Here is a 27,533-nt window from a genome sequence, read left to right as displayed (position 1 = left end):
GTAGTTACTATCAGCGAGGAGGTTCAGAAGTCTGAAGTCTCACACCACCAGGCTACATACTTTCAGCCACTCAGTTCTTAAGCCAACTCGCAAAACCCTAATGATCACATCACTACAGTTCAGCAACACTACGACCACTGCATTATGCTCCCGTGATGCCGTTTTCTATTACAGAAGATCAGAGATGTCCTCCTTCTTTGAAGAACAGAGTTTCTCTTCCGCCACCATTGATGTTGCCCACAGCCACATTCCTCCATTACCCGGACATCCACACTCACCCATCTTCCCACTGCCTTAACAGTGATAGAGTTCCCCTTGTCATCACCTATCACCCCATGAGCCTCCACATCCAACACATCGTTCTCCGCTATCTCCGCCATCTTCAATGGGATCATACCACCAAACACATCTTTACATTCCCCACTCCAGCTCTCTGCTTTCCACAGGGATCATTCCCTCCATGATTCCCTTCTCCATTTGTTCCTCCCCATTAGTCTCCCTCTTGTCACTTATCCCTGCAAGCAGAAGAAGTGCTACACTTGCCCATTCACCCTGCACTCACCTCCCTTCAGGGCATCAAACAGTCCTTCCAGGTGAAGCAACACTTCACCTGCGAATCTGTTGTGCTTGTCTACTGTATCCAGTGCTCCGGATGTGGCCTCCTCTACATCAGTGAGACATAACGTAGACTGAGGCACCACTGTATTGAGCATCTTCACTCCATCTGCCGAAAGCGGGATTTCCCGATGACCAACCATTTTAATTCCAGTCCCTATTCCTATTTCCTCATGTTGGTCCATGGCCTCCTCTTCAGCCAGGATGAGGCCTCTCTCGGTTTGGAGGAGCAACACCTCATATTCTGTCTAGGTTATTTGATGGCATGAACATCAATTTCTCCAACCTGGTAATTTTTCTCCTGCCCTTTCCCTTTTCTTGAATTCCTCACTTACCCCGCCCCCCACCACCTTAGTTCTCCTCATGTGCCTATTGCCCCCTGACCAACCTCCCCCCCCCACCAGTGCTCATTTTCCCTTTCTCCCATAGTCCACTCTCTTCTCCTATCAGACACCTTCCTCTCTGGCCCTTTACATTTTCCACCTATTACCTCCTGACTTTTTACTTCACCCCCTCCCCCTCCCACCTGATTTCATCTATCACCTTCTAGCTTGTCCTCCTCTCCCTCCCTGCATCTCCCCTCTTCCTTTCTAGTCCTGATGAAGCATTGTTTATTCATTTCCATAGATGATACCTGCCATGCTCAGTTCCTCCTACATTCTGTGTGCGTTGCACTGACCACTGATCAATTTGCACTAAAATGAACATTTTTTCTTCAGATTGTGTTTTTCCTTGTACAATTGTGTATATTTTATGCTAATGCTGCTTATATGATGCAATATGCCAGTGATGCAGCTACAAGGTTTTCATTGTACCATGCAGACGTGAACTTCTGCAAATGACAACAAACTTGACTCGATTTTAAAGACTCCAGAGTGGGTCACTAAAATTTCCTCTTTCTAGTGTTTCCTGCATTACTTAGCTGCAGCTCATTGTTCCAGAACACAGTGCCAAAAGGTCAAGCAACACCCATAAAAAATGCTGATGAATGCAGCAGGCCAGGCAGCATCTATAGGAAGAGGTACAGTTGACGTTTTGGGCCAAGACCCTTCATCAGGACTAACTGAAAGAAGAGATAGTAAGAGATTTGAAAGTGGGAGGGGGAGGGGGAGGGGAAGATGATAGGAGAAGACAGGAGGGGGAGGGATGGAGCCAAGAGCTGGAAAGTTGATTGGCAAAAGGGATATGAGAGGATCATGGGACTGGAGGCCTAGGGAGAAAGAAAAGGGGGAGGGGGGAATCCCAGAGGATGGGCAAGGAGTATAGTGAGAGGGACAGAGGGAGAAAAAGGAGAGAGAGAGAAAAATAATAATGATAAATAAATTAATAATGGATGGGGTACGAAGGGGAGGTGGAGCATTAACGGAAGTTAGAGAAGTCAATGTTCATGCCATCAGGTTGGAGGCTACCCAGACGGAATATAAAATGTTGTTCCTCCAACCTGAGAGTGGCTTCATCTTTACAGTAGAGGAGGCCGTGGATAGACATATCAGAATGGGAATGGGACGCGGAATTAAAATGTGTAGCCACTGGGAGATCCTGCTTTCTCTGGCGGACAGAGCATAGATGTTCAGCAAAACGACCTCCCAGTCTGCGTCGGGGCTCGCCAATATATAGAAGGCTGCATTGGGAGCACGGGACGCAGTATATCACCCCAACCGACTTTATCAAAATCTATTTCTCTCTCTCTCTCTCTCTCTCTCTCTCTCTCTCTCTCTCTCTCTCTCTCTCTCTCTCTCTCTCTCTCTCTCTCTGTCTCTCTCTCTCTCTCTCTCTCTCTCTCTCTCTCTCTCTCTTTTTCTCTCTCTGTCCCTCTCACTATACTCCTTGCCCATCCTCTGGGATTCCCCCCTCCATCTTTCTTTCTCCCTAAGCCTCCAGTCCCATGATCCTCTCATATCCCTTTTGCCAATCAACTTTCCAGCTCTTGGCTCCATCCCTCCCCCTCCTGTCTTCTCCTATCATCTTCCCCTCCCCCTCCCACTTTCAAATCTCTTACTAGCTCTATTTTCAGTTAGTCCTGACGAAGGGTCTCAGTCCAAAACGTCGACTGTACCTCTTCCTAGAGATGCTGCCTGGCCTGCTGCATTTACCAGCAACTTTTGTGTGTGTTGCTTGAAATCCCAGCATCTGCAGATTTCCTCGTGTTTGCGCCAAAAGGTCAACTAGTGCAGAAGAAGCAATTTTGTAAAAAGACCTTTGAAACCAGCCAAAACATACTTGACTCTTGTCACAGCGTAGACTATTTATAATAAAAGGAAAAATATTTAGAACATAAGTAATTATCTGTTTCAAGGGTTGTGGTGGAGATGCTACGTCACCTAAGTTTATCTAAGCAAAGTGAAGTGAGGGTGTAAAGCAGGAAAGTGGAGATCTCAATTGCAATACAGGCATCATCTCAGTTAAATGTTGACTGATGTCAGATGTTGCCTGCTGTGATGCTGCCCTCCGGCGTCAAGAGCATGCACTAACCCTGTTACCAGTCAGAAGCATTTTGCTTCAGGAGTATGTGCTTGTGCCGTAGACACTATAATTTTTAACTTTATGGAGTCTACTAACAGCCAAAACGTACCTGATATATTGCCCAATTTCACTCCTGTCCTAAGAGGAAGCAAAATATTTCTTGTTAAAACTCTTCATGTTGAAATTTAAGTGGTGCTGAGAAAGGCCAAAGTGGATGGTGCATATATTTACAAGATAATTACTGCCTGACAAGATCACATTTTGCATGTTGATCACCAATGTTTTGTAACTTGTGGTTACAAACTATGTGGTGCTCCTACCATCAATATCTTCACAGAGTAAGGTGATTGCCAACAAACCTGTATTATTCTGTACACTGTACTCTGAAGATCTCTTCACACAAATGCTGAACGCTTAGTTGAAGATCTTTGATCCCAGCCAGAAAATAAAAATATTCCAGTTAATCCCATGAATAATTTTAACTCAATTTATTTTACTACATGTTTGAGTGTCAGACTAATTCTCTAGAACAGTCACATACCACATCATTTCAACCTTAAATCTCAAATCAGGCACAAACAGATGGGCAGAATGGCCTGTCAACACTGCAAATTTCTGTGATTCTATGGATTTTACCCAAAAGACAGATTATCACTTTCTCATCACAGTGTAATGAAAACTCTTTGCACTTAAATAAAATCAGCACCAATGTTCCAGTCTATAAAAAATGCTAGCTAATCTTACCACCAATAACTACAATCGTCTTTACAGTGTATTTCTTTGCTAACATTAAAGTCCCGTGTTATAAATGTTAAACAAGAGGTAATCAACCAATGACTTTATCTGTACTGTACCATTGCTAATATTCAGTAGAAATGAATCTTCTACTTTATGTAATAACCTTAAAAATAACATTTGGAAATAATCAAAAATATTTATAACCAAGAAACTGTAATATTAATTATTATTGCAATTTGCTGTGAAATGAAGAAATCATTTATTATTCTTTCATACTTCTGCTCCAATTCAAGATTAATAAACTGTGATATACCAAATATTGGTAATTCCAACACATTGATAAACCTTATTTTATTTAATACAGAAACTTATCTTTTTCAATATTTGTATGTTTTTTTAGATTGAGCTTACACAAAATCCATGAATGGCTGTATCAAAGGATTTTTGTAAATTAATTGAATAAAATAAACCATTAGCCTTATGTAAAAGAGGTTTTTTTGACATTGGTTTTGAGAAGATAAATGGCTTTAATAATGTTTATTCCTTCTGGAGGCATTTAAACAGCTTTTTTTCCTGTTTGTTAAAGACAATTTGACTGAGGTTATCCCATTGCACTGAGACTAACTTTATCTATAATTTTTGATAGTTCAACAGAGACGATTAACACCTCTAGAAATATTCAAACAGTAGAATCTTGATGTTCTTTTGGCAAATACATTTAGATCATCTTGCTGAATTTTGGTTGATAATGCTTTAACATATTTTTCTCTTTCTCTCCATTTACATCACCCCCTATAGCTTTCAAACTACTGCTGTGCTTTGAATTTATTTCACAACTTTAGAGCAGGATTACTTTGTTCACATAATACGAGAGAAAACAGAGGAAGCCAACCAGTTTTCCTTGACAAGGCCCCCTCCTAGTGAACATAATTGCTGTTCATAAGCACTGTCCCATGCATCGAACTTTCTCCAACAAGACTCCTTGATATCTGATCATAATAAGATAAAGAGACCAACATTTTAACAAGAAAATAATGATTTGTCAATCGTTATAGTTTTTGCAGCTTTAGCACAACTTTGTTGCTTTCTTTAGCCTAGCTGGTGTTGTGTGAAGTCCGATATGCTGATGCTGGATGTTTTAGCCTAGTAAATCATGTTGGACCTCAAATAGTCATTAACTTCTCCTAGTTTTTTGGCACATTTACTCACGTGGTAAAATGCTGATGATGAGTTTCTGGGTTGCAATTAATTTGTGCCACTCACAAACATGTTGGAGGAAAAGGGAGATAGAAACATAGAAAATCTACAGCATAATACAGGCCCATCGGCCCACAATGTTGTGCTGAACATGTCTTTACTTTAGAAATTATTAGGGCTATCCATAGCCCTCTATTTTTCTAAGCTCCATGTACCTATCCAGGAGTCTCTTAAAAGACCCTATCGTATGAATTAAATGCAGCATCTCCAAGTTTGCGGATGACACGAAGCTGGGTGGCAGTGTTAGCAGTGAGGAGGATGCTAAGAGGATGCAGGGTGACTTGGATAGGTTGGGTGAGTGGGCAAACTCATGGCAGATGCAATTTAATGTGGATAAATGTGAAGTTATCCACTTTGGTGGCAAAAATAGGAAAACAGATTATTATCTGAATGGTGGCCGATTAGGAAAAGGGGAGGTGCAACGAGACCTGGGTGTCATTATACACCAGTCATTGAAAGTGGGTATGCAGGTACAGCAGGCGGTGAAAAAGGCGAATGGTATGCTGGCATTTATAGCGAGAGGATTCGAGTACAGGAGCAGGGAGGTACTACTGCAGTTGTACAAGGCCTTGGTGAGACCACACCTGGAATATTGTGTGCAGTTTTGGTCCCCTAATCTGAGGAAAGACATCTTTGCCATAGAGGGAGTACAAAGAAGGTTCACCAGATTGATTCCTGGGATGGCAGGACTTTCATATGAAGAAAGACTGGATGAACTGGGCTTGTACTCGTTGGAATTTAGAAGATTGAGGGGGGATCTGATTGAAACGTATAAGATCCTAAAGGGATTGGACAGGCTAGATGCAGGAAGATTGTTCCCGATGTTGGGGAAGTCCAGAACGAGGGGTCACAGTTTGAGGATAGAGGGGAAGCCTTTTAGGACCGAGATTAGGAAAAACTTCTTCACACAGAGAGTGGTGAATCTGTGGAATTCTCTGCCACAGGAAACTGTTGAGGCCAGTTCATTGGCTATATTTAAGAGGGAGTTAGATATGGCCCTTGTGGCTACAGGGGTCAGGGGGTGTGGAGGGAAGGCTGGGGCGGGGTTCTGAGTTGGATGATCAGCCATGATCATAATAAATGGCGGTGCAGGCTCGAAGGGCCGAATGGCCTACTCCTGCACCTATTTTCTATGTTTCTATGTATCCGCCTCCACTACTGTCGCCGGCAGCCTATTCCATGCACTCACCACTCTTTGCATAAAAAACTTACCCCTGACATCTCCTCTGTACATACTTCCAAGCACCTTAAAACTGTGCCCTCTCATGTTAACCATTTCAGCCCCAGGATAAAAGCCTGACTATCTGACTATCCACACAATCAACGCCTCTCATCATCTTATACACCTCTATCAGGTCACCTCTCATCCTCCGCCGCTCCAAGAAGAAAAGGCCGAGTTCACTCAAAAGTCCAAAGGCTGGACTTTTTGGAAGCAATTCGGAAGGCACAGGATATTTGCATCCCAAAGAGGAAGAAGTGTTCTAAAGGAAAGATGACACAACCACAGCTAACAAGAGAAGTCAAAGCCAACATAAAAGCCAAAGAGGAGGCATAATATAGAGCAAAAATTAATAGGAAGTTACAGGATTAGAAAGCTTTTAAAAACCAATGGAAGGCAACTAAAAATATCATTAAGAAGGTAAAGATAGAATATGCAAGTAAGCTAGCCAATAATATGAAAGTGGATACCAAAAGTTTCCTCAGATACATAAAATGTAAAAGAGAGCCAAGTATGGATATTGGACCACTGGAAAACGATGCTGGAGAGGTAGTAATGGGGACAAGGAAATAGCGGATGAACTGAATAAGTATTTTGTGTCAGTCTTCACCATGGATGACACTAGCAATACGGCGTAAGTTCCAGGTGTTAGGGGTCATGAAGAGTGTGAAGTTACCATAACAAGAGAAGTTTCTTGGGAAGCTGAAAGGTCTGAAGGTAGTTAAGTCACCTGGACCAGATGATGTTCACCGCAGGGTTCTGAAAGAGGTGGCTGAAGAGATTGTGAAGGCATTCATAATGATCTTTCAAGAATCACTAGATTCTGGAATGGTTCTGGAAGACTGAATAAACTGCAACTGTCACACTGCTCTTAAAGAGGGGGAGAGGCAGAAGAAAGGAAATTATAAGTCTGACCTCAATGGTTGGGAAGATGTTAGAATCGATTGCCAAATGGCCTACTTCTGCTCCTATGTATTATGGGCTCTGGGCCTGTACTTGCTGGAATTCAGAATGTGGGTGACCTCATTGAAACCTATTGAATAGTTAAAGGCCTTGATAGAGTGGATGTGGAGAGGATGCTTCCTGTGGTAGGAAAGTCTAAGACCAGAGGACACAGCCTCAGAATAGAGAGGCATACTCTCTATTAGGTGTCTATTAGGAGATTAGGTGGAATTTTGTTAGCCAGAGAGTGGTGAATCTGTGGAATCCTTTGTCACAGGCAGCTGCAGAGGCCAGGTCTTTATGTATGTTTAAGGCATGTTTAATATTTTAACAAACATGCATTCGTAATTTTGCTTATGTCACAACCATGGACTCTGCTATGGGGTCTGGGTGTCCTCGAAGACAGGTTGGGTGTGGGGTCTGGGTGTCCTCGAAGACAGGTTGGGTGTGGGGTCTGGGTGCCCTCGAAGACAGGTTGGGTGTGGGGTCTGGGTGCCCTCGAAGACAGGTTGGGTGTGGGGTCTGGGTGTCCTCGAAGACAGGTTGTGGAGTGTAGTCAGCAATCACTTTCGTGAGTATGCACCTTCTAGCCAATTAATGTTTCATTGTGCTGGTAATTAACTCCCTTTCTCTCATGTCAGTCTTTTCAACACTCCCTGCTTACTTTGTCCTTGTTCTGGGAACAACGTTCACTGTTTAGACTGATGCTGCAAAGGCACAGTATTTACTTAGTATTAGTTGCTGCTTCCAAGCAGCAGTGTTGGCATTAGCTTTCAATTGAGAGATTTAGTTAATAGCCCTGTTGGCATAACGTTTATTGTTTTCTCCTTTAATTCTGCACAGTTCTCATTAAAAGTCAGAGAACTGTTCATTTGTATTAGTGTCGCTCCTTCTCCACTTGGGCCATTGCCGCACATCTCTGCCAGCAAGACTCAACCACAAAAATAGACCCAGAGGAGAGAGAACAGCTGACTATGGCCCTGAATGGTTCCAGAGGACTAGAAAATTACAAATGTCACCACTCTTTAAGAAGAGAGGGAGTCATAAGAAAGGAAATTATGGGAAGATGTTGGAGTCAATTACTAAGTGTAAGGTTTCGGGATACTTAGAGGCAAGTGATAAAATAGGCCAAAGTCAGGAAGGTTTTCTAAAGAGGAAATCTTCCCCGACAAATCTGTTGGAATTCTTTGAGGAAATAACAAGCAAGAAAGACAAAGGAAAGTTAGTGGATGTTGCTTACTAGGATTTTCTGAAGGCCTTTGACAAGCACCGCATATGAGGCTGCTTAACAAGATAAAGACCCATGGCATTACAGGAAAGATACTAATATGAATGGAAGATTGACTGACAGGAGACAAAGAGTGGGAATAGAGGGGGCCTTTTCTGGGTGACTGCTGGTGACTAGTGGTCTTCCGTGGGGGTTGGTGTTGGGACCGATTTTTTTCACATTATTTGACAATGATTTAGATGATGGAATTGATGGCTTTCTGACTGTTTGCAGATGCTATGAAGATAGGTGGAGGGGCAGGTAGTGTTGAGGAGCAGGGAATCTGCAGGAGAACTTAGACAGATTGAGAGACCGGGCAAAGAAGTGACAGATGGAATATAGTGCAGGGAAGTGTACGGTCATGCACTGTGGTAGAAGGAATAAAGGTGTAGACTATTTTCTCATTGGGGAGAAAATTCAAATATCAGAGGTGCAAAGGGTCTTGGGGGTCCTCGTGCAGGATTCTTTAAAGGTTAACTTGCAGGTTAAGTGTGTGGTGAGGAAGGCAAATGCAATGTTAGCATTCATTTCAACAGGACTAGAATGAAACAGCAGGGATGTAATGCTGAGGCTTTATAAGACATTGGTCAGACTGCACTTGGAGTATTGTGAACAGTTTTGGGCTCCTTATTTAAAAAAAAGATGTGCTGGCATTGGAGAGGGTCCAGAGGAGGTTCACAAGAATGATTCCAGGAAAGAAAGAGTTAACATATGAGGAATGTTTGACGGCTCTGGGCCTGTCTCACTGGAGTTTAGAAAAGTGAGGAGGGATCTCATTGAAACTTACTGAATATTGAAAGGTCTGGATAGAGCATGTGGGGAGGATGTTTCCTATAGCGGGTGAGTCTAGGACCAGAAGGCAAAGCCTCACAATAGAGGAACATCCATTTAGAACAGATGCAAAGAGATATTTCTTTAGCCAGAGGGTAGTAAACTGTGGAATTCATTGTCACTGAGGTCTATGGCTTCTAAGTCATTGAGTATATTTAAGGTGGAGGTTGATAGGTTTTTGATTAGTTGGGGTGTTAAAGGTTATGGGGAGAAGGCAGGAGAATGGGGTTGAGAGGAGTAATGAATTGGGCATGACAGAATGGCAGAGCAGACTCGATGGGCCAAATGGCCTAATTCTGCTCTTTATGGTCTGCCATTCGTTGGTCAGGAAGGAGAGAAGTTAGTCAGTGGAGGTTGCATTGGCAGAGATGACTCACTCAGTGTGACAGCTACTCATAGAATGTCAGAAGTCTGTGGAGGAGAAGCTAAAATCAGTGGAGACTGGGTTGGCAGAAGTGTCTCGCACAGTGTGACAACGACTTTCTGAACAGCAAGCCCGGTCGAAGCAGGAAGAGCAGGTGTCAGCCCTCATAGCGACAGATCAGCAGCTCACCAGAGACAGCCGGAATCAGGTGGCGCCAATTACTGCTCCCACAACCGCGGTTCGCCAGCTTACTACCGAGAGCCAGAATCAGGTGGCAGCTATTCTCGCTCTCACTGCCACAGCTCAGCAGACTTCATCCAGGCTAGTCCCACTCCCGGCATCTCCCACATCCCCCTCTTTAGCTGCCTTATCAGCCTTGAGATGCTCCGACTCCCAAGGCCAGATCAGAACTGAGTCTTCCTCTACCAGACAAATACTCCAGTGAAGCCGATGGCTGCAGGAATTTTATTATCCAGTGTGGGCTGACTTTCCTCGCCCGAATGGTCAGTAATGATGCGCATAAGTTGACTTACATGGTGAACCTCTTAGATTGACCACTCAACCTGTTCAACGCTCTATGGGAACAAGGTTCCCCTGGAGCCCAGACTTTCCAGCAATTTGTAGTTGAGTTCAAGAGAGTTTTTGATCTTCCATTACGGGGTCAGGAGGCTGCCCACTGACTCCTGAACCTGCATAAAGGGAAAGGAACTGTGAGGGACTATGCAGTGAAGTTCTACACGAATGCAGCTGAGACGGTGTGGAACACGAGATCCCTCATCCAATGTATGTGTTGAATGCTGTCTTCCACTCATACCCTTTTCGATATGAACCGTTGTGCACAGATCTGCCTTGGAAAATATGGTTGCTCCTTGGAGATGTTCAAATGCAGAGGCAAGCAGGGAAAGAGGGTAGTGGTTGCTGTTGAGATGTTATTGAGGGACTAATAATCAATGCAGGGACGAAGCCTGCCATCCTCCTTGTTCACAAAAAAGAAGCAAATCCATGCTGCTGAGAATAACATGGATAAATCCTAAGGCCAATGCTTCCTTTATGTATTCTTCCATGGCCACCATTTCAGGACGAGAGAGGGAAAAGAGCCGGCCCCTGGAAGGCCTAGTAATGGGTAAAGAGGTTAATGACACAGTTGTATGGCTGGTGTGGAGGCAGGCAGGAGGCTTTCTTCTTACTGAAGACTTCAAGAAGGTCAGCATATTTAGCCTGAATGCCAGAAAGGTCCACTCTAGCAGTTGGCTCAGGAGGGGACACACTGACAGGTGCTTGAGACGAACCCAGACAGACCCTTTGGTCTGGCCAATGCCCCTGCTGTTTTTCAGGCCCTGGTCAACAATGTGCTCTGGGGCATGTTAAATCAGTTTGTTTTTGTGTATTTGGGTGAGATTCTTATTACTCTCGCTCTCACCAGGAACGCATCCAGCATATGACCGGATGGTTCTCAGATAGCTCCTCGAGAACAAGCCAGAGGAAAATGTGAGTTCCATCAGGAGCAGGTGTCATTCTTGGGCTATATCCTCATCCCTTCCAGTGTTTAAATGGACCCATGGAAAGTTTACGCAGTCTCAGAGTGGCCCAGACTATCAACGGTCAAACAAGTGAGGCACTTCATGGGGTTTACAAACTTTTATTGTTGTTTCATCAGAAACTTCAGTTCCACTACGACCCCCATATATACACTCACCAAGAAGACATCTGCAAGATTCCTACGGACAAGTGAAGCTCACCAAGCATTCTCCGTTTCACCACTGTCCCAGTGCTGCAACATGCAGACCTATCCCATCCATTTATCATCGAGGTTGATCTTCAGATGTCGTCTTTGGAGCTATACTCTCCCAGTGCTGTCCTGTGGATAAACACCTGCAGCCCCGTGCCCTTCTGCAGTTATGTGAATACAGCAGACATTAATTCAAACAATAACCAGGCTTCAGTTCTTATTGTAAATGTAAATAAGTTCAGGAAGTTTGCCATTAGCCTCCAGTCACACCTCCCCCACCCCACCTTTCCGCTCAGTGAAAGGGTCCCTGTTCTACTGTGTGCAGCACCTCTGGCATCCCTCTGGGTGCGGCACAGGGTGCAGCAGCTCATGAATGTTCTCAGGTTCTGGCCCATGACATCCTGGACAAATCTCTCATCCAGGACGTCCAGCAGGCATGGGTCTCTGGCACCTCAGTAGCTGCACCTAGGGAGGGGGGATCTGTCACAACCATGGACACAAAGGCAGGCTGGGGAGCAGAGTCGGTAACTACACTCATGAGTATGCACAACCCAGTGTTTCATCATGGTGCTATTTAAATCCCTTCCTCTTGTTTCCGTCTCGTCGAGCCATGACCAAAAGCACAGCAACGTCAACACTCCCTGCATCCTTGTTCCGGGAAAGAGATCTACCATTTTAGATTGGCGCTATAAAGGACCGGTATTTAATTACTGCTTCTGAGCCATAGTGTCGGCGTTAGCTTTCAATTTGAGAGCTTCGGTTAACGGTTCTGTTGGCTTAGTATTTTTTGTTTTTCCTTTAATACTGCACAGTTCTTATTAAAAGTCAGTGAACTGTTCATTTGCTTCAGTGCCCCCCCCTCTGCACCTGGGTCATAACCTCACATATCTGTCAGTTTACTTCTCTTAGCCTCATAAACACAGAACGTGCTACTTTATATCTACGCTTAGCCCTGTTCAGGCTTCCATCGGGAGTTTATTTATCGTAGCTGAATTATGAGGGATAGATGGAAGTTTAGCTGTCAAGGGGGCCTTTGTGCATACTGTCAAGTGTACCACGTGCAATTTTCGCAAAATATCAATATTCACAATATCCTATGGCAATATTAATGGAATGACCTATCCTGCTGTTCTAAACACGCAAGATAGATTGAAGGTTGTCATTTAAAAATTTTGAAAATATTAATTGAAAAATATAAAACCATAAGGTATAGGAGCAGAATTAGACCATTGAGTCCGCTCCACCATTTCATCATGGCTGATCCCAGATCCTATTCAATCCCATACACCTGCCCTCTCACCATATCCCTTGATGTCTGACCAATCAGGGAACGATCAACTTCCATTCTGAATATACCACTTGGCCTCCACTGCAGTCTGTGGCAGAGCATTCCATAGATTCACAACACTCTGGATAAAAAAATTCCTCCTTACTTCTGTACTAAAGGGTCACTCTCAATTTTGAGGCTGTGCCCTCCAGTTCTGGATACCCCCACCAGAGGAAGCATCCTCTCCACATCCAACTTATCTAGTCCTTTCAACATTCAGCAGGTTTCAATGAGATCCTCAAGCATTCTTCTAAATTCCAGTAAGTACAAGCCCAAAGCTGCCAAGAGCTCCTCGTATGTTAACCCTTTCATTCCTGGAATCACGACTCTCTCCAATGACAATACATCCTTTCTGAGATATGGGGCCCTAAACTGTTGATAATACTCCGTGTGACCTGACTAGTGTCATATAAAGACTCAGCATTATCTCCTTGCTTTTATATTTTACTCCCGTTGAAATAAGTGCCCACTTTGCATTTGCCTTCTTTACCACAGACTCAACCTGTAAATTAACCTTCTGGGAGTCTTGCTCGAGTACTCCTAAGTCCCTCTACACCTCTGATGTTTGAATTTTCTCCCCATTTAGGTAGTAGTCAGCACTACTGTTCCTTTTACCAAAATACATTATCATACATTTCCCAACATTGTATTCCATTTTTTGCCCATTCTTCCAATTTGTCTAGGTCCTGCTGCAATCACATTGCTTCCTCAGCACTCCCTACCCCTCCTCATGTCATTGTATCATTCGCAAACTTTGCCAAAAAGCCATTAATTCCACTATCTAAATCATTGACAAGCAATCTGAAAAGAGTGGTCTCAACACCACTAGTCACTGGCAGCCAGCCAGAAAAGGCCCACTTTTATCCCACTCGCTGCCTCCTGCCTGTCAGCCATTCCTCTATCCTTGCCAGCATATTTCCTGTCACACCATAGGATTTTATTTTGTTAAGCAGCCTCATGTGAGGCACCTTATTCAAAGCATTCCGAAAATCTTAGTAAATGACATTAACTGCCTCCTCTTTGTCCATCCTGCTTGTTACTTCCTCGAAGAATTCTAACAGATTTGTTAGGCAAAATTTTTCTTTGCAGAAACCATGGTGACTTTGACTTATTTTATCATTAATCTCCAAGTATCCCCAAACATTCTTAAAGAGCGGAGTGACATTTGCAATTTTCCAGTCCTTTGGGACCATGCCAGAATCAAGTGATTCTTGAAATATCATGAGCAATGCATCCATTATCTCTTCAGCAACCTATCTCACAACTCTGGGATGTAGTCCATCTGGTGCAGGTGACTTGTCCACCTTAAGGTCTTTGAGTTTGCCTAGCAACATCCACCATTATCCCTGTGCCTAAAAAGATCAAGATAGCATGTCCGAATGACTGGCATCCTGTCACATTCAGCTCAATAATAAGCAAATACTTTGGGAGGCTGGTCAAGGACTACATCTGCAGCATGCTACCACCCACACTGGACCCCCTACATTTGCCTACCGACACAACCGATTGACAGATGACGCAATAGCCACAGCTCTACATACCGTCCTTACACGTCTGGAGAAGAAGAATGCTTATGTGAGAATGCTGTTCTTGGACTACAGTTCAGCATTCAACACTAATTCCCTCGAGTCTTGACAAAAACCTCAGAGACCCTAGCCTTCACCCTGCCTTGTGCAGCTGGATCCTGGACTTACTGTCAGATCGCCAGCAGGTGGTAAGAGTGGGCTCCCTCACTTCTACCCCTCTGACTCTCAACACAGATGCCCCTCAGGGCTGTGTCCTAAGCCCCTTCCTTTACTCTGTGTACACCCATGACTGTGTCTCCACCCACAGCTCCAATCTGCTAACTAAATTTGCTGATGATACTACACTGATTGGCCATATCTCAAACAATAACGAGGCAGCCTACAGAGAAGAAATCATCACCCTGAGACAGTGGTGTCAAGAAAACAACCTCTCCCTCAATGTCGCACAAACAAAGGAGCTGGCTGTGGACTACAGGAGGAATGGAGACAGGTTAACCCCTATTGACATCAATAGATCTGGGGTTGAGAGGATGATCAGCTTTAAGTTCCTTGGCATACACATCACCGAGGATCTCATGTGGTCTGTACATACCGGCTGTGTGGTGAAAAAAGCACAACAACGCCTCTTTCACCTCAGGTGGCTGACAAGTTTGGCATGAGTTCCCAAATCCTAAGGACTTTCTACAGGGGCACAATTGAGAGCATCCTGACTGCAAAGTTTAATTTTTTTAAGATTTAAAAAATTGCGGAACTGGAGCCAAATTTGTAAAGAATGCTTAATCACAGGGTATAGGTTTAAATTAGCAACTTTAGCTAATTGTATAGGTAAAGCAACTCCCAATAATGAGGTTAAATAAAACTGTTTCACAGCTTTCAGTTCCAGGTCTACCCAATTGGCCCATCATTTTTATCAACCCAATATAACCAAAAGGACATGTATCGAACATTAACAGCCCAATAATACATTCTTAAATTAGGCAAAGCAAGACCTCCATCCTTTTTCAACTTTTGTAAGTGACATTTACTAATCCTTGGTCTTTTATTATTCCAAATAAAAGATAAAATAATAGAATCAATCCGATCAAAAAACTTCTTAGTCAAAAAAAAGGGATATTTTGAAATAAATATAAAAATTTTGGTAAAATCATCATTTTAACTATATGAATATGACCAACAAGTGAAAATGTAAGTGGACTCCATCTACTAAAAAAATACTTCATAGAATCTACTAAGGGAACAAAATTGGCTTTATAAAGATCCCTATATTTTTTAGTAATTATAACACCTAAATTTAAACTTTGTAGTTTAATTTATCAAAATTAATTTTTTAAAGGCATCAGTTTCCTCCTCTGAACTTGCCATCGGGGGTGCATATACTTGGATGATAGAGATGTTGTTTTGTTGTCCTTTTAGTTTGATTAGCACCATTCTGTCTGAGATATGCCAGTATCCTAGCAGGCTCTTGGATGTTTCTTTGTCTAAGATGATTGCAACACCCTTTTCATGTTTATCTCCACCAGAGTATATCATCTTGTAGTCGTCTGATTGGAATACTCCAGTGCCTTTCCATCTTATTTCATATATTATTTATAAATTATTTATTCCATCATAACAATCAATAACAGATTCAAAAAGCTCGATAACTCAATCTTAAAGCTACCCTGGAGCAGACTGTGGAAGCGATCACATACCAGTCATTTGCAAAATGAAAATAAAGATGAGAAAATTTAAAAAACCAAAAAGATCAGAACCACTGGATTATCAACAACTACAAAACAACCCTCATCTGAAAACAGAATACACAATCAAGGTGAAAAACCGTTTTCAATTGCTGCAGGATGAAGGAGACAAATCTTCCTGGGACATACTGAAGGAGTCCATGGTTGTAGCTGCAAAAGAAACCATCCCACGAAAAGAACCGAAAAGTAAGAAGAAATGGATAACTGAAGAGATAATACAATTGATGCATCAAAAACAGACCATCAAACTAAGAGACTGTGAAGAATACAAACAACTTGATAAGACAATAAAAAGAAAATGCAGAGAAGCTGAAGACAGATGGCTAAATGAGAAATGCTCGGAGATAGAAATGCTGCAAACCCATAACCCTGGAACAAAGTTGATGCACAATAAGATTAAAGAACAAACGGGGAAATTACCTTGCTCAGCAAGTGGATGCATCAAGGCAAAAGATGGCAGCTTAATTATGAACAAAGAGGAAATCCTAAACAGATGGACAGAATATATAAAAGAACTTTTTGAAGACCAAAGAGGAGAAAAACCAAACATAAAGAAGAATCTTGAAGGACCTAGCATTCTAAAATCAGAAATTCGAGCAGCCGTAAATAAAACAAAACATAACAGAGCAATTGGTCCAGACAACATCGCTGTTGAAATGATACTGGCCTTAGAAGATTTTGGAATAGAGAAAATAACAGAAATAGCAAATGAAATCTATGATCATGGGGAGATACCTGATGATTTAAGTAAATCAGTGTTCATCACACTTCCAAAGAAAGAGGGAGCAACAGAATGTGAGTTACATCGTACAATAAGCCTAATGAGCCACATGGCAAAAGTTATTTTCAGAGTAATCATGATGAGAACAAGACACTGTATAAAACCAGAAAGCAGTAAAGAACAAAGCCGCTTTGTGGAAAATACTGGAACCAAAAATGTAATTTTCATGCTACAGATGATCTGTGAATGAGCCATCCAAGTACAAAAAGACATCTACCTATGTTTCATTGACTATACAAAAGCTTTTGACACTGTCAGACAGCAAGATCTTCTGGAAATGCTTCAAGATCTTGACATAGATGGGAAAGATATACGTTTCCTAAGAAACTTATGCTGGGACCAGACAGCATCCATCAGAATAGAAGGAGAAGTGAGTGAGTATGTGAATATCATGAGAGGAGTCAGGCAAGGCTGTGTCTTTTCGCCAGACTTATTCAACCTGTATAGTGAAAATATCTTGAGAAGTATCAAAGACATCAAAGGATTCACAATTGTAGGCCATAATATAAATAACATCAGATATGCTGATAACATCGTACTAATAGCTGACTCAGAAACAAAACTTCAAGAACTACTCACTATAGTGGCAGCAGAAAATAATCGCAGAGGCCTCTCAATCAACACCAAGAAGACAGAAAGCACGGTCATCTCCAGAAAGACAAACATTCCACAATGTGTGATCAAGATCGGAAATACAAACATCAAACAAGTCAACAAATTCAAATATCTTGGCAGCCTAATAACAAGTAATGGCAGGTGCGACACAGATATCAAATACAGAATAGCAATGGCGAAAGAAGCTTTCCAAAAAATGAAGACCAGATTAACAGACAGAAAGATGAGCACGCACACTAAAAACAGAATACTGCAGTGCTACATTTATTCTATTCTGACTTATGGAAGTGAATGCTGGACCATTTTCCCAGCAATGGAAAAGAGACTAGAAGCAGCTGAATTATACTTCTACAGGAGAATGTTAAAAATATCATGGACAACACACACATCAAATGAAGAAGTTCTCAGAAGAGCCCAAGCAGTTTGATCACTCATACTAACAATAAGAGAAAGACCACTCAGATTCCTGGGACACATCATGCGGAAAGATGAACTAGAAAAACTCATACTCTCTGGAAAGATTGAGGGGAGTAAACATAGAGGAAGACCTCGGCTTATGTACATCAAAAGCATAGCCAGGTGGCTACACATCGAGGAAATGGAAGTCATCCAAAAATAGAATAGATCTATATGGAAAACCATGGTCACCAAAGTCCGCATTGGATATGGTACCTAGATAAACAGACAGACATTTTTTTAAGCCTTATTTGAGTAATCCGATTTTTTTACTTTGGAAAAATAAAGGTATTCATTCTTTTTTGGATTTATTTAAAGAAGACAGATTGATGTCTTTTGAACAATTAGTTGATAAATATTCTCTTTCATACACTTTTTACAATACCTTCAAGATAGACATTTCTTACAAAAATATTTAAGTAATTTTCCTTACATATTGGAGGCTGACCTGTTAGATATTATTATGAGTATGAACCCTTCGATGAAGGGTTCTATTGGAAGAATTTATAATTTACTATTACAATGGGATAAGCATCCCTTATTTAAGATTAAACAGGATTGGGAAAAGGAACTCAATTTGACTTTTATGACAGAGGATTGGACGCGGATTCTGAAACTAGTTAACTCTTTTTCGATCTGTGCTATTTATTCACTGATTCAATTTAAAATTGTACATCGTTACCATTTGACGAAGGAGAGACTCTCTAAGGTATTTCCTAATGTTGATAGTTATTGTGATAGATGTAAAACTGAGATAGCTACACTGACACATATGTTTTGGTCTTGTTCTATACTGGAACAGTTCTGGAAGTCAGTTTTTTCAACAATTTATAAAGCACTTAAAATTAATCTACAACCTAACAAATTAACTGTGCTTTTTGGAATAATTCCTCAAAATATCCATGGTATTTCTGTATCTGACCAACATGTTATTGCATTTGTTACATTGATAGCTAAGAGGGCCATTTTGTTGAAGTGGAAGGATACATCACCTCCTATCTTGTCACAATGGTTTTCTCAAGTAATGCTATGTCTTAGTTTGGAGAAAATTAGAAGTCGAACCTTTGAACCCTTATTTGATTTTGAGAAAAAATGGGGCTCATTTGTTCGTTATTATCATTTGAGCTAATTGATAGATTTTCTCCACAATCTAATTGTAAATTTTTTGGTACATTTTTCTTTCTTGCTAGTGGTTTGATGTTTACTTTTAGAAGATTTTTGTATGATGCATGGCTCCGGGGTTGTACACCTAATGGGGATTTCCCCCCCCCCCACTTTTTCTGCTTAGTAGGGTTTTTTTATTATCACAAAATTTTTCAATCTTTAGGATAGTGTTTTTTTTCCTTGAGACATTGTAAGTGTTGTTACTTCGATGTGCTCCTGTTATTTTTTTGGAATAAAATAATAATAAAAAGATTTCAAAGAGAGCATCCTGACGGGCTGCATCACTGCCTGATATGGGAGCTGTACTTCCCTCCATCACAGGACTCCGCAGAGAGTGGTGCGGACAGCCCAGCGCATCTGTAGATGTGAACTTCCCACTACTCAGGACATTTACAGAGAGACAGGTGCATAAAAAGGGCCCAAAGGATCATTGGGAACCCGAGTCACCCCAACCACAAACTGTTTCAGCTACTACCATCTGGGAAACGGTACTGCAGCATAAAAGCCAAGACCAACAGGCTCTGGGACCGCTTCTTCCACCAGGCCATCAGACTGATTAATTCATGCTGGTCCAATTGTATTTCTACGTTATATTGACTGTCCTGTTGTACATACTATTTATTACAAATTACTATAAAATTGTAGATTGCACATTTAGACGGAGACGTAACATAAAGATTTTTACTCTCATGTATGTGAAGGATGTAAGAAATAAAGTCAATTCAATTCAATTCAGACATTTTCCTTTGTAGTAGCAATGGCACTCACTCCTGCTCCCTGACATGCACGGACCTCTGGCACACAGCTAGTGTCTTCCACAGTAAAGACTGAAGCAAAGTGCTTGTTAAATTCATTTGCCATTTCTTTGTCCCTTTTTACTACCTCACCAGCATCATTTTCCAGTGGTCCAATATCAACTCTCACCTCCCTTTTATTCTTTATATAACTGAAAAGACTTTTAGTATCCTGCTGTATATTATCAGCTAGTTTGCCCTCATATTTCATCTTTTCCCTTCTTAGAGCTTTTTTAATTGCCTTTTGTTGGATTTTAAAAGCTTTCCAATTATCCAGCTTCCCATTAACTTTTGCCAGCTTATGTGTTGTCCTTAACTTCTCTTGTCAGCCACAATTACCCCAGCCCTGCCATTTGAGAACTTCTTCTTTTGTGGGACATATCTATCCTGCGCATTGTGAACTATTCCCAGAAGGTTCAGCCATCTCTGTTCTGCCGTCATGCCCACTAATATCCCTCTCCAATCCACCTGGGCAAGCTCCTCTCTCATGGCTCTATAATTCCCTTTATTCCATTGTGATACTGATATGTGTGACTTATCCTTCTCCCTCTTAAATTACAGTATGAATTCAATCATATTATTATCACTGCCTCGTAAGTGTTCCTTAAGCTGACTAATAAAATCAGGGTTATTACACCACACCCAATCTAAGATAGCCTTTCCCCTAGTAGGCTCGAGCACATGGTGCTCTAAAAAGCCATCTTGTAGGCATTCAACATATTCCTTCTCTTGCAATCCGACACCAACACTAACAATATATAATTAGTATTGAAATAAATACTTTTAAATCAGCATTGACTTTACATGTTATAGCTGTTTGTGGAGGAAAAAATTGAATGACGACTCAGTGAATGCTTCACGTTTCCATGCATACAGAAAGATTTTTTTAAGCCATCATTTCTTACAATATTCGAAGTGTCCACCTGAAATGATATGGAATGTTAGAGCCAACTCTATGGGTAACGTCACTTGAAGTGTGGTTACTAAACTGAGGAAAGCTGTATAAATGCCTCTAAAAGGGGTAACCCTGGAGACACCTTACATGTGCCATCTGCCCAGATATTTTTCTACACACAAATAATACAAAATCCTTAAGTTCAAAAAATGAAATATGCGGTATATAGCAATACAAATTGTTATATTCATAGGCTACATATTGTGATTGATTCCATTAAATAACTACAACCTACAAAATGCAGAAGACAATCATAATCCAAGCATTCTAAATATTAAGTTATAAAGAACAATGTGACTATGATATCAGTTTCAAGTTTACGTTTACTGTCATGTACATACACACCACAGTATAAATTGCATGAAATTAGCTTTTCCAAAACAGTAGCACAATACATTACAAAAATGACTAACATAAATGTAAATTAACATGAATTAAATGAGCAGTTCCAAATGGATATACATTATATGAGAATTTTTTAAAATTCTAAATAAAACATCTCTGAACCAAACTGAAACAATTACCACACAAACAACAGGAATTCTGCAGATGCTGGAAATTCAAGCAACACACATAAAAGTTGCTGGTGAACGCAGCAGGCCAGGCAGCATCTCTAGGAAGAGGTACAGTCGACACTTTGGGCTAAGACCCTTCGTCAGAACTAACTGAAAGAAGAGCTAGTAAGAGATTTGAAAGTGGGAGAGGGAGGGGGAGATCTGAAAAAAAAGCCACAGACACTCCAGTACAGGTATATTCACGCTGGTGGAGTTATTTGTACAAGGCATAAGTAAACAGGATTAACCCATCGGGGCGTTTTGTCCAAAAGATGCTTATATACATCTTGATGGGCTGTAGTCCAAAAGAACAAAGAGCTGAGTTACATTCATAGAAGCAATTGCCACCAAACTTGCTAAGCTCCCAGTAAGTGCAGGGTTGTTACCTGGTTCGGTACGGTGTTAATAGATCTGCCCGCAGGAAACAAGAGACTTTTCCAAAAACAGGTCAGGTAGTGTTGCATGAGCGGGGACAAAATTGACATCGCATAGACTGCTGATAATGCCCCTGGAATGGAACACCCCTATCTGTATTCTTATGCCTCTTTGAATTCAAGAGTGCCATAAATTATGTCAAATAGCATGCAGGGTGCAGCGGTGTCCAGGGAAAGAAAAGAAATGCAGCTGGATTTAACACCATTGAAGATCCTGTACCTCGGGATGACAATGCACAAACCTCAGGCTACTCCACACAACTGTAGAAGTGGCAGGAGGCATGTGGGTCAAGCAGCTGAGAATATGGTGCAGGCAGATCTATTGTGATACTTTTAGTCATAGGGTCATAGAAACAGGCCCTTTGGCCCATCTAGCCCATACCGAGCCATTTGAACTGCCTACTCCCATCGACCTGCACCACGACCATAGCCCTCCACACCCTTACCTCCTATCCGAACTTCTCTTAAATGCTGAAATCGAGCTCACATGCACCAGTTGCGCTGGCAGCTCATTCCACACTCTCATGAACTTCTGAGTGAAGAAGTCTCCCCTCATGCTCCCCTTAAACTTTTCACCTTTCACCTTTAACCCACGACCTCTAGTTATAGTCCCACCTTTTATCTGGGAAATCTTCACAGTTTCACAATACAGCCCTAGAACATGTCTGTGCTGGAGTGTGTGAACTTGGGTCTGACAGAAAGAATTTAGATCCATTGGTTCCATCAGTGCCCTCCTCAGTTTCCATTGCCTCCAATTCCATTCTGCCCTCTGTAGTCAAAGGTGGTCCCAAAGAATGAGCCCAGTGGTTATTATGTGGAGGATACTGGTGAATCATTCCTGAAGGAGATTTTGTGTCAATGCAATGCCATTTATGACCCTGTAAAGTAATACCAGAGGAAATATTTCTCAATGTGATAAGAAAGGCTACAAATCATGGCAGAGCAACACACATCAAAGTTGCTGGTGAACGCAGCAGGCCAGGCAGCATCTCTAAGAAGAGGTATAGTCGACGTTTCAGGCCGAGACCCTTCCTCAGTACTAACTGAAGGAAGAGACAGTAAGAGATTTGGAAGTGGGAGGGGGAGGGGGAGATCCAAAATGATAGGAGAAGACAGGAGGGGGAGGGATGGAGCCAAGAGCTGGACAGTTAATTGGCAAAAGGGATATGAGAGGATCATGGGACAGGAGGCCTAGGGAGAAAGAAAAGGGGGAGGAGGGGAAAAACCCAGAGGATGGGCAAGGGGTATAGTCAGAGGGACAGAGGGAGAAAGTATGTGTGTATATAAATAAATAACAGATGGGGTACGAGGGGGAGGTGGGGCATTAGCGGAAGTTAGAGAAGTCAATGTTCAGGGTCTCAGCCTGAAACGTCGACTGTACCTCTTCGAAGGGTCTCGGCCTGAAAAGTCGTCTGTACCTCTTCCTAGAGATGCTGCCTGGCCTGCTGCGTTCACCAGCAACTTTGATATGTAATGCTTGAATTTCCAGCATCTGCAGAATTCCTCGTGTTTACGTTTTTAAAATCATGGCAGAGGTTGTCTCCAGTGGCTTAGAGCAAAGAACAAACTGCCGGAGGAGTTCAGTGGACCAAGTAGCATCCATTGTTGGGGAAGGGATGGCCGACGTTTTAGGTCAAAACTCTGATCAGGTCTGAAACTCCAGGTCAATACCCAGGATCAGGTCTGAAATTGTAGGGGGGAAGATAGCCAGCTTAAAAAAGTGTGAGAGAGGTATGAGACTGGGGCTGATAGGTGATAGGTGAGGAAACTAGAGACTACAGATGCTGGAACTTGGAGCAAACAACAAAACGCTGGAGCAGCTCAGTGGGTCAGGCAGCAACTGTGGAAACAAAGGACCGATCAATGTTTTAGGTTGAGGTCGCACCACGACTTGAACCACGTGAAGTGGGAGATGATAGGCAGGTGGTGCCTGGTAGGAGAGATTAAGTATTAAAGTTCAAAGGAAATTAATTAACAAAGTACATATATGTCAGCATATACATCCCTGAAATTCATTTTCTTGCGGGCATGAAGCTGGTGTAAAACAGAACTTACAAAAATAAAGTGTAACCGTTTTCGCGGCTCATTGGCAATTTCTCTTTAAGAGTTTGAGGTACAATGTTAACCGCAGACTATAGATGAACGAGAACCAGCATGTAACTCTGCAGCACCGCTCAATCTCGAAGTTATGAATTCAATTACCATGGATCTATGAAGTGCTAAAATTGTGCTCGAACGCTTCAAGCGACACGACGCCTGCCTTTGAACGCCAAGGAAGAGCGAGTGATAACACGGTCATGTGCAAGTAAGCGATGTTTTACTCTGCAGCAGCAGATATTGACGCAATATGCTGACGTAACTCTACAGCGCCCTCTCCTGATTCATGCGCTTTTAGCGGGATGAATGGCAGGGCTGGAGATGTTAGGTCAGTTTGGCACCATAACATCACCTCAGTTTCTTAACACTTCGCTACAGTCTCTTTACTGATCTCTTAGAATTAAAAGCATTCTTTTAAAAGCAGTTAAAAGCATTGAGGAACGCCTCCGTCACCACAGTATCGCTGACTTTTGTAAAGTTATGCAACATTGTCAGATACTGTACAAACAGCGAGTTATTGGTTTCATTTCGCGTTATTATTTATACTGGTACAGTATTGAATCACGTGACTACATTTCCACTGTACATTTAAGTAAAGAAGGGAAAGATCCCACGTGTCTAACAGTAGTTAACATGATTTGGAACGCTGAATTTGACTACTTAACATACTGTTCAACATTCTTATACATTATTTGTATGTGTTCTGTTAACTCTTCTTTTACAAGGACATAAATAACAACTATTACATTTTCCCGTGTATTATAATTGAGAAGAGAAAAATCCAGTGCACAGCAAAGTATGTTGCAATGACATATAGTGAGTAACCTGGACAGTCAACCTAAATAGGCTTTATGGGGATTTGGACATAGTCATTGTTTTCACTTTCAGAAATAAACCAGTGATGCCGGATTTTGTGGATTAATGTGTCGAGAATCGCTCTGGCTGGTTGGTTTTGATGCTTCATGGCTGCAATCTGGGTCAGACGTCAGTAAATGTCAAATATCACAAAGCATGTGTTGTCTCAAGCGAAATATTTCATAGATTTTCACTAAATCGCAAACAAAAAGTCGTTTTGCACATTATTTGTAAATCGTATGCAACTTCTTTCGGAAATATAAAATGTTATGCCATTTTCACCATTTGAAGTTGCTAGTGACAATCCCAGATATATTTCCCCTTTCCTTCTTCACAATAACAATTTATTTGCCATTTTGTTAATACCCTTCAAATAAATCACTGCGGTTAACAAACTTACATTAATATAAGCGAAAGCATACAACTTTTTAAAACAAAACGCAATCTACAGACCTTGCCGACATCTACACATTATTGCTAAACCAGTTAAAGATACACATTGCAACTTTGATAATTGCTCTATGTGAACTAAGTGAATTATGCAACTGTTCATAATCAACACAATACTTTATATTGCTTTTCCTTCTTTAAAATTGACATCACTTTGTTTTTTTTCCCACCATAATCAAACTGAGTTTGGAAATTCAAATACATCTCCAGTTAGATTGATTAATTCAGGTCAGTAACGAGGGGAGAACAGTGCAAATGTTGGCTTTTTGCAAAACGGGCTACATATATTGCACAGGTTTCTTTACAAAGCATATGAAGAACAGCTACGCGGTGGATTAAAATAGTGTACGCCAAACTTTTAGGCAAAATAATACTTTGCTTCACATGAGGTAAATAAAGTATTTTTCTGCACTTTCAATGCTAGACTCTCATTCTTAATGAAACGTCACGATTAAGGTTTGTGAGGGGACGAAGAGACATTAGAGTTTTAAAGTTTGTTTTTTGTAATTTTATACAACTTGACCTCCTCGGTATATAAAGTACATATTCGTAACGATGCCTTGTACCTTCGGATTCCAAACTTCTGTAAGTACAGTACTGTACATTCACTTGTGGTTTTCTACTGAGTAAACCTTACCTGATACGCATCGAGAATATTGACAGTCTCGCCATGTTCAGCCACGTAGCCAATGATCCCTTTCCCCCACGGCACCTGCACTTCGTTGGAGTTCTCCATACTGCACGAAGGCAACACCGTGGTCCCTGCGTGTACGTCAAAGAATTTGGAAACTAGAGTCTTTTTGTTTGAAGTTCCTTCCACCAGGAACAAGGAACACCGGTCGGCATCAACCAAGATGCAGACAAATATGAGGATTTTGTAACTTAGGCTGGTCAGGTCCAGATCATTGGATATGTCTTTTACTAATTCTAGGAAGAATTCCCTCTCATTGCTATCCCTGAGCTCGTATTTGTAGTCGATGGCCGTAGATGCATACTGGGGTATGTTGACCCGAGATTCTAGTAAGGCGCTCAGGATGTGAGCGGTGGTGGGGGGTAACGAACTCGCTTTCCTAAGCAGAGCTCGCCGCCTCATGCTGGAGAGGGGTTCCTTGTCTCTGGAGTTTACATGCTCGTCATAAGTCCTGTTGGCGGTCATCGCCTTGGATCTGGCAAAGCTTTTTCTGAGCTCCCTCTGAGAAGGTCTGCACTGCAGCCCGTCAACCTTAGTCGCCCAGCATTCTTTAGCCGGGGTGTTCTTTTCCTCGGTGCTGGAAGTTAGCGCGGTCTTGCTCAGATGATGCTGCTTGAGCCATTTCTCCACTGTGCTGTACTTCCCCTTCCTAAGCAAGTAGTCTTCGAAAAGATCTGGATGATCATCTAGGAAAGTTTCCACTTCGGAGAAGTCTAGCTTTGTTCGACTTGACATAACTGCAGCCAGGGAAAAGTCGGCCAACGCAACGAATGGTGTCCCGCAGAAGTATCGTAGTGGCATGCCCCGGCGAGACTGCAGTTTCAAGCACCACACACTGTAAGTGAAGGCGATTCTGTATATAGGTTAATCAGCATGGTTCCGTCAACGGGAGGAAAAACTCATTTAGTATTGATGTGGGCAGACCGCTGTTTGACAGCTGCTGGTGCGGACAATCCTGACGGTCTGCGAGGGGTGCTGATGCTGCGTAACGGGGCACGGTCGGTAATGACAGATAAAGCGTGGATCCTCCTGATCTACTGACGTAGAGGGCACTGTCTGCTGGCGGTCTACTCTGATCATAAAATGACAATTGTTTAACCGGTGCCGTAAATACTTCGCTGGATTTGGCTGTGATTCCCCCTGTAAAGTTTAAAGAGCACTACCATCTTTTTGATCGATATTTGGCGAAGAGTAAAATGTATTTTATACCAAACTGGTATTGTATTCATTGAGAAATTATACAAGGAGCAACTCAGAGCCTGTATGAGAATCGTAAGATCACTACCGGCAGCAATGCGAAGGAGACTCTACCTTACCGCTCGAGCACCTGATTAAGCGAATAGTGTTAATAAACCAGATATGTTTGATGGATGTGAATATTTAATGTAAAGCCATTTTTAATTGTCTTACTCAACTAAACATTCTGATAGCAAAGGATAAGCAGATAATTAAAGAGATGAGACAGAGAGGCACAATTCACAGTCCAGCCGCGCGTGTCTTTGGAAACCACTGGTTTACGTTTGCCTAGCGACCTCGGCAAGGAGAAATGCTCCGTGTAACTTGCGTAAGGCAAGTGGGAGAGTTCCTACACCAGCCTTGAAACAGCTCCTGCACCCACAAGTCTGATACAGTTCATGTATTGTAGAATCTCCTATGTAGATCCTGCACGG

The 27,533-nt window shown here is 42.0% G+C and overlaps 1 protein-coding gene across 1 annotated transcript in view; it reads right to left on the bottom strand.

Annotated features, from left to right (window-relative positions):
- The window catches only part of pde11a (phosphodiesterase 11a), a 261,414-nt gene extending 234,675 nt beyond the window's left edge, over nt 1-26,739 (bottom strand). Inside the window, exon 1 of the mRNA XM_063050094.1 lies at nt 25,810-26,739. Within this exon, the coding sequence (XP_062906164.1) occupies nt 25,810-26,664 (855 nt within the window). The 5' untranslated portion in view covers nt 26,665-26,739. The remainder of the gene's footprint in view (nt 1-25,809) is intronic.
- Between the last annotated feature and the right edge of the window lie 794 nt (nt 26,740-27,533).

Source organism: Mobula hypostoma, chromosome 6 (assembly GCF_963921235.1).
Source record: "Mobula hypostoma chromosome 6, sMobHyp1.1, whole genome shotgun sequence".
Lineage (NCBI taxonomy): Eukaryota > Metazoa > Chordata > Chondrichthyes > Myliobatiformes > Myliobatidae > Mobula > Mobula hypostoma.
This window is presented reverse-complemented; position numbering and strand designations above follow the sequence as displayed.